General features: G+C 42.7%; 1 protein-coding gene and 1 long non-coding RNA gene across 2 annotated transcripts; one reads left to right on the forward strand and one right to left on the reverse strand.

Annotated features, from left to right (window-relative positions):
* Positions 1-1,128: 1,128 nt before the first annotated feature.
* Positions 1,129-3,348, reverse strand: RNF227 (ring finger protein 227). The gene is made up of 2 exons (XM_069104088.1): positions 2,694-3,348; positions 1,129-1,767 (listed from the first exon to the last, which is right to left on the reverse strand). Exons 1-2 carry the CDS (start codon positions 3,178-3,180, stop codon positions 1,715-1,717), a joined length of 540 nt encoding a protein of 179 aa, XP_068960189.1. The 5' UTR covers positions 3,181-3,348; the 3' UTR covers positions 1,129-1,714.
* Positions 3,349-3,386: 38 nt separating this feature from the next.
* On the forward strand, positions 3,387-12,455 carry LOC138173988 (uncharacterized). Its single transcript, XR_011171604.1, has 2 exons — positions 3,387-5,560; positions 5,998-12,455. It is a non-coding gene; the product is annotated as an uncharacterized lncRNA (long non-coding RNA).
* Positions 12,456-13,126: the final 671 nt, after the last annotated feature.

Here is a 13,126-nt window from a genome sequence, read left to right on the forward strand (position 1 = left end):
GGGGGTAGAGTTCCTTGGTTATGGAGGGTGGGGATTGATGAAGGGAGGTGGGTATCAGGCTCCTGGTGCTGTTCCATATATCAGTCTCTATATTTTATGATTTTTCTTTCTCTTATTTTTTCATCTCAGTAAGCATTTAAGTAAATCATGTGCCAGGCACCATACTAAGCACTAAGGATAAATAGAAAGGCAGAAGACAGTCCTTGCTCTGCAGGAGCTCACTCTGATGGGGGAGACATGCTAACAACTATGTACAAACCAGATATAGACAGGATAATATCATCACAGACTTTCCTGCTCCATTCCCAGAGGCTCTGTGTTAGGCTCAGTGAAAATGTGATTAGGCAAAACTCATAGCAGGGTGGGAAGATAGCTAAGCTGCCTCAGGGGGGTGAAGCTGAGGGTAGAGTGCTAAATCAGAAGGGATTGAAGAAGGCCATCTATTTCAACTGCCTTGTATTTTACAGATGAGGAAACAGGCCCAGGAAGGGTAACTTGCCCAAGATCATATGGGTAGCAAAGTTATTTCTCAAACCCAGTACTCTTACTACAGAGACTTTTTAATGTACTATGAAATACTCTTTCTATTGTACTAGGAAACCTACGGTTGGAGGGACCTGGATTTATGGAAGAATAAATAGGAGTGTTCAAATAGATGCCAAGCTTTTTTATTACTCATCCACCTCTTTCTGTAGCCCACAACAATCACCAAGTTCAATTAAGCAATTAATTTGTGGTGGATGGATTTACTAAACCCCAGGTGAAGTTTTGAGATAATTTAAGAGGTGAATGGAACTACTGGGCAGTTAAGAAAGGAGTGAAGAAATAGACAAGGGCTAGAAAAATGATTTGTAGCTAGTAGAGAGGGTCTCTGCCACTTCACAGGATCTATTATGAAAGTAAGGGTACCAAGAGAATTGGAGCAAAGAATCAGAGCTGGCTTCTTCATCTGCTCTCTTCATTGTTCACCATGTTTTATGACATATTACCCCCACTAGACTTCCTACCACAAGAGGGGACAAACATACCACCTATCCCCAAAATTGGGGAAGAATGAGTAGCTACCAGTAACAGGAGAGATTAAGGGCAGAGTTGAAGAAGAGCAGAAAGTAAAAAATAACAGGGAAATTCTATTAAATTTAACAAATGTTTATTAGGAACTGGGGATATGGATAAAATGGTTTTCTGTCCTTGACGGGCTTATAATCTGGGAGGGAGAAGTAAGAAATGTACACAAATTAGTAAATGCAAAGAGAAAGGTCCATACAAAGTACAATTAGATTGTATAGATAGATAGATTGAGGAGGAAGAAATGATGAAATTAAGTGCAGGTGCTTGACTTCCTTGGTTCTCTTAATGCCAGGGATATGGAATTCATTCAATTGGAATTAAAAGTAGGCTTTTCCCATTGTGCCATTAATTCTTTTCCATCTCAAACCATTTCACAGAAATGCTAACATGGTAGTTGCTACAGCAGATAGGCCAAAGGAACCATCACAGATCTCTCCTATCACAAGTGTAGACCCTAGACTATTAGGGTCAGCTCCCAGTCCAGTATGTCCTGGAATAACATAGGAGGATTGAGGCTAGAGCCCACCCCCAATTCTTGAATCTGGCAGGGTCGAACACTGGCCCTAGTCCACCCTTACTGATGGACAGCAAAAGGAGGCAGCAGCTGTTTCCACCTTCATGGTTAAAGCCCATGTATCCTCAGTTACAGCATGTAGCAGGCTGCAAGGGTCTTGCTCTCCGGACAGCAATAAAGCACTGAGGAGAATAAGCAGAAAGGTCAGAGGGCAGGTGGAGGCAGTCTTCCTCCACACAGCCATCACAATTCACATCTAGCACTCTGGGGTGGCACCCTAGCCCGGGGTTCCTCATCCTACAAACACTCCTTCGGTAGAATCTGACTTCAAATGCATGCCATAGCTCACATTTATATTGCATGAGGATGCTAGTGCAGCAGTGCATAGCCCTCTGGGCCTGGAATCAGGAAAACCCAAGTTCAAGTCCTGCCTCAAGACACCAGCAAATCACTTCTATTTGCCAGTTTCCTTAAGGCTTAATGGGTAATAATGGTAGTTACCTCGAAGGACTGTGAGGATCAAATGAGATTTTTTTTGTTTGTTTTTAACCTGGCCGATAGTAAGCACTATATAAGCATTCATGGGCAGCTAGGTGGAATAGTAGATAGAGTGCCGGGCTTGGCTCAGGAAGACTTTATCTTCCTGAGTTAAAACTTCTCCTTCAGACACTTAGCTGTGTGACCCTAGGCATGTCACTTAATCCTTCCTGCCTCAGTTTCCTCATCTGTAAAATGAACTAGAGAGGGAAATGGCAAATAACTCTATCTTTGCCAAGAACCGCCCCCCCCCCCAAGAGGGTCGTATAGAGACGGACAACGAATAAAATTTAACTGAACACATAAGCATTTAGATAAAATGCTTATTTCCTTCCCCTTCCCACAATGACAACCTCGCAACCACTCGATTAAGTGATATAATTAAGCTGGTTTTACAGATGATTAAACTGAGCTGGGGGGTGGGGGTGGGGACGGGACTTGGAAACTCGGGTCTTCTAACTGGACGCTTTTTATTACTTTTCAACCTAAGATTGCCGAGTCACCCAATCCAGCTCTAAACTCCACTTAAAAGACTCCCTTTTAGCCATAAACCAATCCATCAATCACTCACCTTTGCTAGGTAATGGGCGTCGACGCCGGCTCAGAGCTTTGTCCCAGAGCCCCAGGAGCAGTCGCCACGCCGAGCTCCAGGGTCCCGTCCCTGACTCGTCTCCGTTCTCGCTCACGATTTCTGAGGCATCACTGCGCTCTCCCCCCGAGTTCCCGGCTTCTTGCTCTTTCTCCTTCAGGAGAGACCACAAGTCCGCGTCCAGAGGCACTTGTGTGACGCCGCCCCTCGGTAGCCGTGAGGGCGCGCGGCAGAAGGGGCAAGTGACCACCCGGCGCAGGCGCACGACCCGGGCGGCGCCCCAGCTGCCATCTCCCCGGGCCCCCAGCTCTTGTAGACAGGCGGTACAGAGCGTATGGCCGCAGCGCTGCCGCGCTGTCCCGGGCAGGCGGCGTGGCGCCCGACCTTGCAGGTTGTAGGGCCGGTAGCAGATGCTGCAGTCCATCTCGCCCCGCTCTGGAACTGAAGGGATCCTCAACAGCAGCTGCATCTTCCTCCTCCCGGCGAATTGTGGGGGATGTTGCGTCCGAGTCCTTAAGTGCTTTGCTGAAACACAAGATCCTGGGTGTTAGACCCACAGTCTTCCAGCACCTACCTCCCCTTACCAGTCCATCCTGGGGCACCGCACCGCGACTTCCTGCCTCTTTTATAGGGAAGAGGCTGGGCCGTGACGTCACGGGCGCGCGGGTGAGTCTTCGCTCCAGGGGCTGGCACGTGTAGGGGTGGTTGAAGCTTGAGGCCAGAAAATGCTAGAGACTTTGGTGGAGGAAGGGAGTCAGCTGGGTTAGGAGCGTTCCGCTTAAGGCAGGTTCACCCACCCTCCCCCTCCATATCTCCCATAGCTTTCTCTTCTGAGGTTAGCCCCCAAATCCTAGCAGTTCGGCCCCCTTTCCCTCAAGTTCCTTTCTTTCTAAGCAAGACTCTCCAGACCAGAATTCTAGCAGTTTAGTCAAACTCCAGAACACAACATAACCAAGGGGTCATCCATTCTTTATTCAAAGACCTCCAGTAAGGGAGAGCCTACCATTCCAGTTTTGGAGAGTTCTAATTCAGTAAACAAAACATTTATTAAATGCCTACTATGTCCAGGCACTGTGCTAAGGGGCTGGGAATACAAAAAAAGGTAAAAGTCAGTTCCTGACCCTGGGAAGCTTTCAATCTAAAGGGGGAAACAGCATGCAACAGATACAAAACAAGTGAGTTACAGAATAAATAGTAAATAAAAGAGAGGGAAGGCGCTAGAATTAAAAGGGGTTGGTGAAGGCTTTCTAAAAGGTAGGATTTTTGTGGAGATTTAAAGGAAGCCGGAGAAATCAGTGATAAGGAGGAGAAAGAGCACTCCAGGCATGGAGGACAACCAAAGAGAATGGCAGGAGCATCTTTGCTTATATAGACCCTAAATCTGTCCGCAACTTCTACTTAGTGCTCTTAGTTCTGCTCTCCAAAACAAGGGCATTCCCTCTTCCACAGCATAGCTTTTCAAACACTCTCTTTAGAAAGGTATCCTCTGCTAAGTTTTCTCTAAGCTAAATCTTTCCACTTCCTTCAGTATCCTGGTTGCCCTTCTCTGAACACTCTAGCTTGTCAATGTCCATCTTAAAATACGGTGTCTATAATATGATACTCAAGATGTGGTCTAACCAGAAGCTGGTAGAGTGGGACTTCACTTCTCTAGTCCAGGATACAATACCTTTATTAATGTAGCCTATTCTTTTTGTTGATTTTCTGCCTTGTTAATCTCCAGACCAAGATCAACTTTCCTTGTACCTGACCCTTGGGAGGCTCCCCTTCCTCCTGAGGTATGACTAGGACTAAACATAATTGCTAAGCTCTGAAATCCTGCCTGTCCCCACCCCCAGACAGCCTCAGACATCGCCGTCCTCAGCCCTTTTAGTGTCCCTAACTCACTGTCTTCTCTACACTCTTCTTCACTGTCCACTTACGTGTGTTCTCATGACCGTTCGAAGCTAAATAGTGCTGTTCTTTTTTTTTTTTTTGCCCCCCTTGGAATCAGTTTTCATCAGGACATTGATTAAACTCCTAGATCCTTCTGTCTTATCCTTAAACCCAACCTCCACCACAATTCCTTCTTTGTCACAGCCACAAAAGTTCTCTCTTTCAATATGCCCAGGTTCCAGCTCTCATCCCAGCCTGTGGTGGGTTGGAGTGGAAATATGAATCTAGATTCCAGAACCATGGCCTCAAGAATGCCAGAAATGAATACCTTCCAGAGTAGCAGGACCTGTACACCCACACACCATCCTTCATGTTAACACAGACCAGAATAATTTATGACTCAGGGTTCCAGCTTCCTCCATAGATAAACAGGACATGGTTCTCTTGACCTACATTCCCCACTGGGGCCCTATCACCAAATTTAGAATAGAGAGGAATCACACCTAAGGCTTCAGCTTTAACTGCCTGCTACCTCTGTCTCCTAGGTTCCACTACTCTTGAGAACCTTTTTCCTTATCTCCTTGTTTTTTCCATTCTAGCTAGTCTACTCCCCAGTCCCCTCTTTGTCCTCTGGATGTTCTAGAATTTGTCAGTGTCTTTCCCAAAATATGGTGCCAATATATTCAGCTGTGATCTATCCAGGGAAGAATATAACCTCCTCTCTTCTGAGTACTTATTCTTAGTTAAGACTTGTGATTCTGTAAGTATAGGAAGCTCCTAGTGAAGAGGCTTCCTCTACCACAGTTGCTGTAAACAGTTGTAAATTAGAGTATTAGAGAATTGCCTTGAAGAACTGAACAGTTAGGTGATCTGCCCTGAAGAGGTATCAGAGGTGTCTTCAACAACCCAGGTTTGCCTTACTCCAAGGTCTGTTCTCTAACCACCATGCCATGTTCTCTTCTGGACATTGTATTGTAAGTATATCTTAAGGTTTTTAATAGGCCTAGAGAATCAGATTTTGAACCCAGGCCTTCTGACTCTAAATGCAGTGTTATTTCTACTATACCATGCTACTTCCATTTAAAAACCAAAAACCAAAACAACTAAGCTTTTTGTGGCACAAACTTGGACCTTTCAGATTACAACTGACAGTGCCTATTTCATGAAGAAGATATGTGTGTGTGTATGTGTGTGTGTGTGTGATCTGTGCTCAGGCCATGCATTTTTATCTTCCAATTATTTATTTCTGGGCCCCAAGTTAATGATAAATAAGAGAATGGGGAAGGGGGGGAAGATAGGTAAGTTAAGAAACATTCCTTCACTGGGAGTCTTAGGGAGCGTGCTTTTGAAAGGGGTAAGAAGTCACATGGTGTGAAAGAGGAAGGCATAAATTCCATATATTCTTGTGCAGGTTTGGGATCATTTTCTTCCTGTTTGGACTTCCTAATTACTGTGGAGAACTGAGGCAGTCACGGGGCTGCTGTTAGAGCTGGAAATGCTGATTGTCACATGTGGGCAATGTAAGCAAGGGGAGCACCAAGGCTCACTGTAGTGACAGCTGTTAATTGTCATCTTCCAAGACTTCATTGGCCAACAGCAGTGGCTGTCAGAGACTGGCATGAAGAGGTGACACAGTCCCTGGAGAAGTGGAGACTGGAGCAGAAGAAGACCACCAATCCTACAAGTGGTCCTGTCCATTGAAAATCTTAGCAGTTGGTAAACAAGGTGGAGAGAGCTTTTCTTTCACTGCTCTACTAGGTTTCTGTATAGAGAAGATGGGAGTTGGACCGTGTAACAGAATGAATATGAATGTAGCACAGTCCTATTATTAGGAGTGTAAAAAGTTAGAATGTGTTAAGCCTGGCAAAGTAAGCCAAAAGTCTCAAAAATTTTAGTGCAATTTTAAGCTCTAATAGCTTAAAAGTCCCAGGGTGTCCCAAAAGTCTTTAAAGCTACTAGAGCTTAAAATTTGCACCAAGACTTTTGGGACACCCTATATTGGGATTTTTTAAAGTACCAAACAAGGAATCGGACTTCTACTTGGGGTGGATAGGAAGGTGATTACTGACAATAGAAAGAAGGCAGAACTGCTCTTTTTAGTTTGTTTCTTTTTTCTTTGCAGAGGAAGATGGCCTTTATACAAGAAATGACAGGGGAAGATCATTGATAAGGAGTTAATATTCAAGTTAAGTGATTAGATAGCATAGAGCTACACATGATGAAATCAAGTCCCCTGGCCCAAATGACCTTATCCCTTTGGGTTCTAAAAGAACTGGTAGATGTGATTGCTTGATATCACTTGTATTTGGAAGATCATAGAAAACAGGAGAGGTGGACCACAAGACTGGAGAAGGGCAAATATTACTTATTTTCTCCCCAAAGAAGGGAAGAGAACAATTGTTAATCTATAGATCAATAAGTTTTACTTGGATTCCCATGAAAATTCTAGAATAGATCATTTAAAGAGATGGTTGGCAAAAGAAGAAACTGATTACAAGGAACCAGTATGACTTCTTCAAGAACAGGTTGTGCCAGACTAACCTCATTTCATTTTTGGACAGGATTACTAAACTAATAGGGGAAGGGAGAACTGAAGAAATAGTTTACCTAGAGTTTGACCAAACTTTTCCTAAAGTATCTCAAACTCTTCTTGTGGAGAAGATGGAGGGATGTGGTAAAGACTTTTGGCTTACTTTGCCAGGCTTAACACATCCTAATTTTTTCTACTCCTAATAATAGGATTGTGGTACATTCATATTCATGAATATTTACATGGTCCAACTCCCATCTTTTCTAAACAGAAACCCAGGAGAGCAGTGAAAGAAAAGTTCTCTCCACCTTCTTTACTAGATGATGATATAGTTAGATGAATTCAGCATTGATTGTATGGCCATTCTGAAAGAGTAGTTGTTAATGGTTTAATTTTTAATGTGGCAGAACATCTCCAGTGGAGTAACCCAATCTATCCCAGTGCCTCTATGTTAGAGGCAGTTGGTAGATTCTCACTCAAGACATGGCACACACTAGGACTGTAGTCAGGAAGACCTGAGCTTAAATATGGCCTCAAGACTTATTGATATATGACCCTGAGCTAGTCACTTAACCTCTGTTTGTCTCAGTTTTTCAACTGTGCAGTGAGGATACTAAAAACACCTATTTACAGGTTTAATGTGAAGCTCAAATAAGATAATGTTTATAAAAAGGACCTAGCACTGTGTATCCCTTTTCTCTCTCCCCCCCATTTAAGATTTTTATCAGTGATTTGATTAAAGTCACAGATGATATAATTATCAAATTTACAAATGACATCAAGCTAAGGGGGAGAACTGAAACACTGAATGACAGAGTAAGGATCCAAAAGGATCTTGACAGACAAGAACACTGGACTGAATCTATTAAGAGGAAATTCAATAGGGATAAATGTAAATGTTGCACTTAACATGCCAAAGAAAACCAAAACCAGTTACACAAATATAAGATGTGGAGACATATGGAGTTTTCATTGACTACAAACTTAGTCAGAATTAGTAATATGATAGGGTAACCAAAAAAAGCTAATGTGATCTTGGGTTGTATCAAGAGGGATTCCAGGATTATGGAGTCCCAGGATACTTTGCCCTTGTCAGCCCTTATCTGGACTATTTAATTCTGGGCACTACAGTTTAGGAAGGACATTGATAAGTTGGAGAGTATTCAGAGAAGGGCACCTGGGATAGTGAAGGAAATTGAATCTATAACATATGAAGAAGGGTTGAATTAACTGGATATATATATATATATCCTGGAGAAAAAGACTCAGGGTGAGATGATGGCTGTATTTGAAGGACTGACATGTGGAGGAGAAATCAGAATTCTTTTGTTTGTCTCCAGAGGGTGGAACCAGGAGTATTGGGCTAAAATTTAGTCTTGATGTTGCGGAAAACTTCCAAACAATCACCGTGTCCCAAAGTGGAACAGGCAGCCTGGAGAGGATGTGATTTCCCCCTCCTTGGTAAGCTAGATGACCACTTGTCAGGTGTATCATAGTGGAGATTCCTTTGGTAGATGAGTTCAACTACATGGCTGCTGGAATCCCTTCTACCTCTCAAATCCTATTTGAGAATCAATCTCTGTTTTGGACTCAACCTCCACCTTATTCCCTCTATAATCTATGGATACCTATGATTGACATACTTGAAGAACTGGGAGTACATATATAGGAAGGTTTTGGAAAATGGCTTAAAGTGAATGATTCCTTGCAGGGGCGCTTTATCTTTTTATTTCCATTTCTACTATTTCCATTAAGTTTTGAGGCCACAATATGTTGACTATATCAGTCTTGTGAAAGGGTTGTGACCACAGAAGAGTCTAGGTGGAGTTAGGGGCTCTAGAGCAGTAGATTTTCAAGTTTTGATATTTTAAAAAATATATTTTAATTAATTTGTTTATCTATTTTTAGTTTACAACATTCAGTTCCACAGTCCCTTGAGTTTCAAATTTCCCCTCCCTCTCCACATCTCCCTCCCCCCCTCATCATGGCGGCATGCACTCAAATATAGGATCTACAAATATCTTCACATTAATCATTAGTCAGGTTGTAAAGAAGGATTATAACTGATGGAATGATCAGTGAGAAAGAGGAAACGAAACAAAACAAGAAAAAGAAACAGCAAATAGTTTGTTTCAATCTGCATTCAGACTCGGAAGCTCTTTCTCTGGATGTGGATATCTCTTTCCATCATGAGTCTTTTGGACTTATATTGCTGAGAGGAGCCCAGTCTATTGAAGTTAGTCATCACACATACGTTGTGTCTGTGATCGTGTACAGATTTCTCCTGGTTCTGCTCTTCTCGCTCAGCTTCAGTTTATATAAGTCTCTCCAGGTTAGGAACAAGTTTTGATATTTTGAGCAACAAAATATTGTTGAGTAACATGCCCAAGCCAAGCCTAAGCACTTTTTGGTAGTGGCCAGGCAGACCACTGCTCCTGTCCCCACATGCCTCACTGAGAAATTGAGGTAACTATTTGGGCAAGTGCATCAAAGAGAGACACCTCCTGGTGGGGAATTCAGATATTACAGTCACTTGATGGATAATGACATTTCCAGTCATCTGGATGTTCTATCTTAAGGATGAATGCCACCATTACTGCTTGATCCTACAGGACAGAACTAGGAGCAAGGGATGGAAATTGCAAAGACATAAGACATTTAGGCTTGATAGGGGGAAAACTTGATAGGGATCAAATGTCACATGAGAGTCACAAGGTGTCATATGTGTAAATCTTGTTCCCAACTAACAAGCTGACTCCTAGAGAGCAAAGATTCTCTTCCTTCCTTCCTTCCTTCCTTCCTTCCTTCCTTCCTTCCTTCCTTTCTTTCTTTCTTTCTTTCTTTCTTTCTTTCTTTCTTTCTTTCTTTCTTTCTTTCTTTCTTTCTTTCTTTCTTTCTTTCTTTCTTTTTTTTTTAAGCAGTTGGGGTTAAGTAACTTGCCCAAGGTTACACGGCCAGTTTTTTTGTGTGGGTGTTAAGTATCTGAGGCCAGAAGTGATCCTGGGTCCTCCCAACTCCGGGCAGGCACTCTTATTCACTGCGCTGCTACCTAGCCGCCCCAAGGATTATTTTTTATATGAAGTATAACTGTACATATATATATATATGTGTGTGTGTGTGTGTGTGAATTCATATCATATATTCATATATATGAATATATATTCATATACTTATATAAGTATCTTCCAGATAGTCTGCTTGGAGAATAGGGCTAGAGGGACAGTGGAAATGACATTCTGATTGTAGTCTCATTCCACGTCCCTAGTGATGTAACACTCCTGAGGGACTTTAGCAAACCTTTAGTCTTTTTTTTTTTGTCTTTTGGAGGGCAGTTGGGGTTAAGTAACTTGCCCAAGGTTACACAGCTAGTTTTTTTTTTTTCTGTGGGTATTAAGTGTCTGAGGCTGGAACTGAACTCGGGTCCTCCTGACTCCAGGGCCAGCACTTTACTCTGGGGCTGTAATAGTAATGGAATTTAAAGATCCCCCTGTATTGACTTGGTTTTCAGATCTAGTGATTGCCTTCAGAACCTTCAATAATCTTGTTACCATTCTTAGTGGTGGCAGATATTTTCCCTTGAATTAAAATTTTGGAAATGTTCAATGGTCAATTAAAGCCAAGAAAAGTGTGTGATCAAGCCATTAAATTGCCTGGGATGGGGGTGAGAGTTGGAAATGTATGTCAAACAAATATTGAATTTGATTATTCACAGAGGTCATCAGTTGGCTTAGGTAATTACCAAAAAGCATTCCAGGAATGTCCTGAACAGTGGCAGCACTGAAATAAATATATATAGCTTCTCAATAGAACAGTTTTGAATGTAATAATACTCATTTAGATAGGCAAGTTCTAAGATATTAAACTTAGAAAAAAGTTTTTGTTGTGCTTTGTATCCTTACAGTGAGTGACCTGAGGTGAGTAAGCGATGGATGGCAGGAATAACCAGGAGTTGGAATGTCAGCAAATTTTTCTTGATTGACTAGCCTGCTGGGTGTCTGGCCAAGCAATTACTCTTTTCTGCTGGATATGAAAGTTAGGTGCACCTATCTTCCAGATAGTCTGCTTGGAGAATAGGGCTAGAGGGACAGTGGAAATGACATTCTGATTGTAGTCTCATTCCACGTCCTTAGTGATGTAACACTCCTGAGGGACTTTAGCAAACCTTTAGTCTTTTTTTTTTGTCTTTTGGAGGGCAGTTGGGGTTAAGTAACTTGCCCAAGGTTACACAGCTAGTTTTTTTTTTTCTGTGGGTATTAAGTGTCTGAGGCTGGAACTGAACTCGGGTCCTCCTGACTCCAGGGCCAGCACTTTACTCTGGGGCTGTAATAGTAATGGAATTTAAAGATCCCCCTGTATTGACTTGGTTTTCGGATTATGTTAAAACCCAGAGCTTGCGAATCCCACTTGTGGGATGGACTTGTTGACATGAAAAGAAAGGGCTGAACTGGGAGGAGTTGGTGACATGAATTTAGAGAGGCACAGAGAGAGAGGCAGAAGAATTTTTTTGGAAGCAGCATCGTGGAGGCAGAGAGATGGAGAGGATTGCTGAGGGCCAGTTTGAACTGCCCAGGACTTTTGAGAGCTGCCAAGGACTGAAGAGACATGGCTGTTATGCTGGTACTTTGTTTTGATGTAGTTTTGCCAGATTCATCAACTGGTGAAGGACAGTGCTGTTGTTGCAGAGGTCCTGGAACCTTGCTGCTGGTTCAGGGGTCCAGAGACTGTTCTGCAGACAGAGAATGAATTGCGCCCACTGGTGAAGGCCAGTGCTGTTGTTGCAGAGGTTCTGGAACCTTGCTGTTGGTTCAGAAGCCCTGAAGAAGGATTTTCTTGTTGTATGTTTACAGAAATCCTGGAAGAGGGTTTTGCTAATGTTTTCAGGGGTCCTAGGACTGTTCTGCAGACAGATAATGAATTAATGAGGACATTGGCAATGTATCTTGTGGCCTTGCTAAGCTTTGTCTCCCCAGGAACAAAGATTGCTGAGAACTTGCCTTGGGTCAAGATGAAGAAAAGACCTCTCTTTGGGTATTAAATGCTGTGCTTAAGCTTGTTGTAACTCTGGGGTAGATGGCCTATTCAGTTGTGATCCATGGTTGGGAAACTTTTGACTTTTTTGTGCTCTGTGACTGACCAAATGAATGTACTTTGTTTATGATTGGAAACTAATCTCCATTTGAGAAGAGGGGCTTTGTGGTTGACTAAATGAATGTAATGTCCAGGGGTGGAGTAATACTTGGAAATTATTGAATTACACTTGGTGAATGCTGTATTTTGAATTATGCTATATTTTGATTTTCTCTGTTCTTAATTTGTCACTGAATAAAATGTAGAGCAGCTATGCTGGTATTTTGAACCTTGGGAAGTTGCCTTTGCTTGGCATTACAGGGGCCAGTGCTTACTTGGTCATTTCTAATACCATGGAACCTGTCTTCTTTGGGGAGTATGCCCACTAGCCCCATTTGATGGTTTTTCACCTTTCTCAGGTCACTTTATGGGCAGCTAGGTGGCCCAATGGATAGAGTGCTGGGCCAGGAGTCAGGAAGACATATCTTCCTGAGCTCAAACCTGGCCCCAGACACTTAATATCTGGGTGACCCTGGGCAAATCACTTATCCCTGTTTGCCTTAGTTTCCTCATCTGTAAAATGAGCTAGAGAAGAAAATGGCAAACCACTCCAGTATTTTTGCCAAGAATACCCCAATAGGATCACAAAGAGTTGGACATGACTGAAAGCAACTGAACAACAATAGTATCTTTATGGATCTCTGCCTTCACCTGTAATCCAGTTTTTCTACCTATTTTATTTTCTATCTTTGTGGGACCATCTCTCTGAATATTTCTATTCTGCTTCTGCATGTCTCTGTACCAACATCCTGTGTTCTCCTTGCCCAGATCCACAGAAATGAGGTTCTTGTCCATCCTAATGGGGTAAAGCTGTTTGTAAACCACCCAGCCTTTTGGAATAGGCCACAATGGGTGTAAAGTAGGGTGACGGATAAAGACTTGG

The sequence above is a fragment of the Petaurus breviceps genome, unplaced genomic scaffold (assembly GCF_028583685.1).
Source record: "Petaurus breviceps papuanus isolate PSGF00001 unplaced genomic scaffold, PetGlider_PUasm1.0 673, whole genome shotgun sequence".
Taxonomy (NCBI): Eukaryota; Metazoa; Chordata; class Mammalia; order Diprotodontia; family Petauridae; genus Petaurus; species Petaurus breviceps.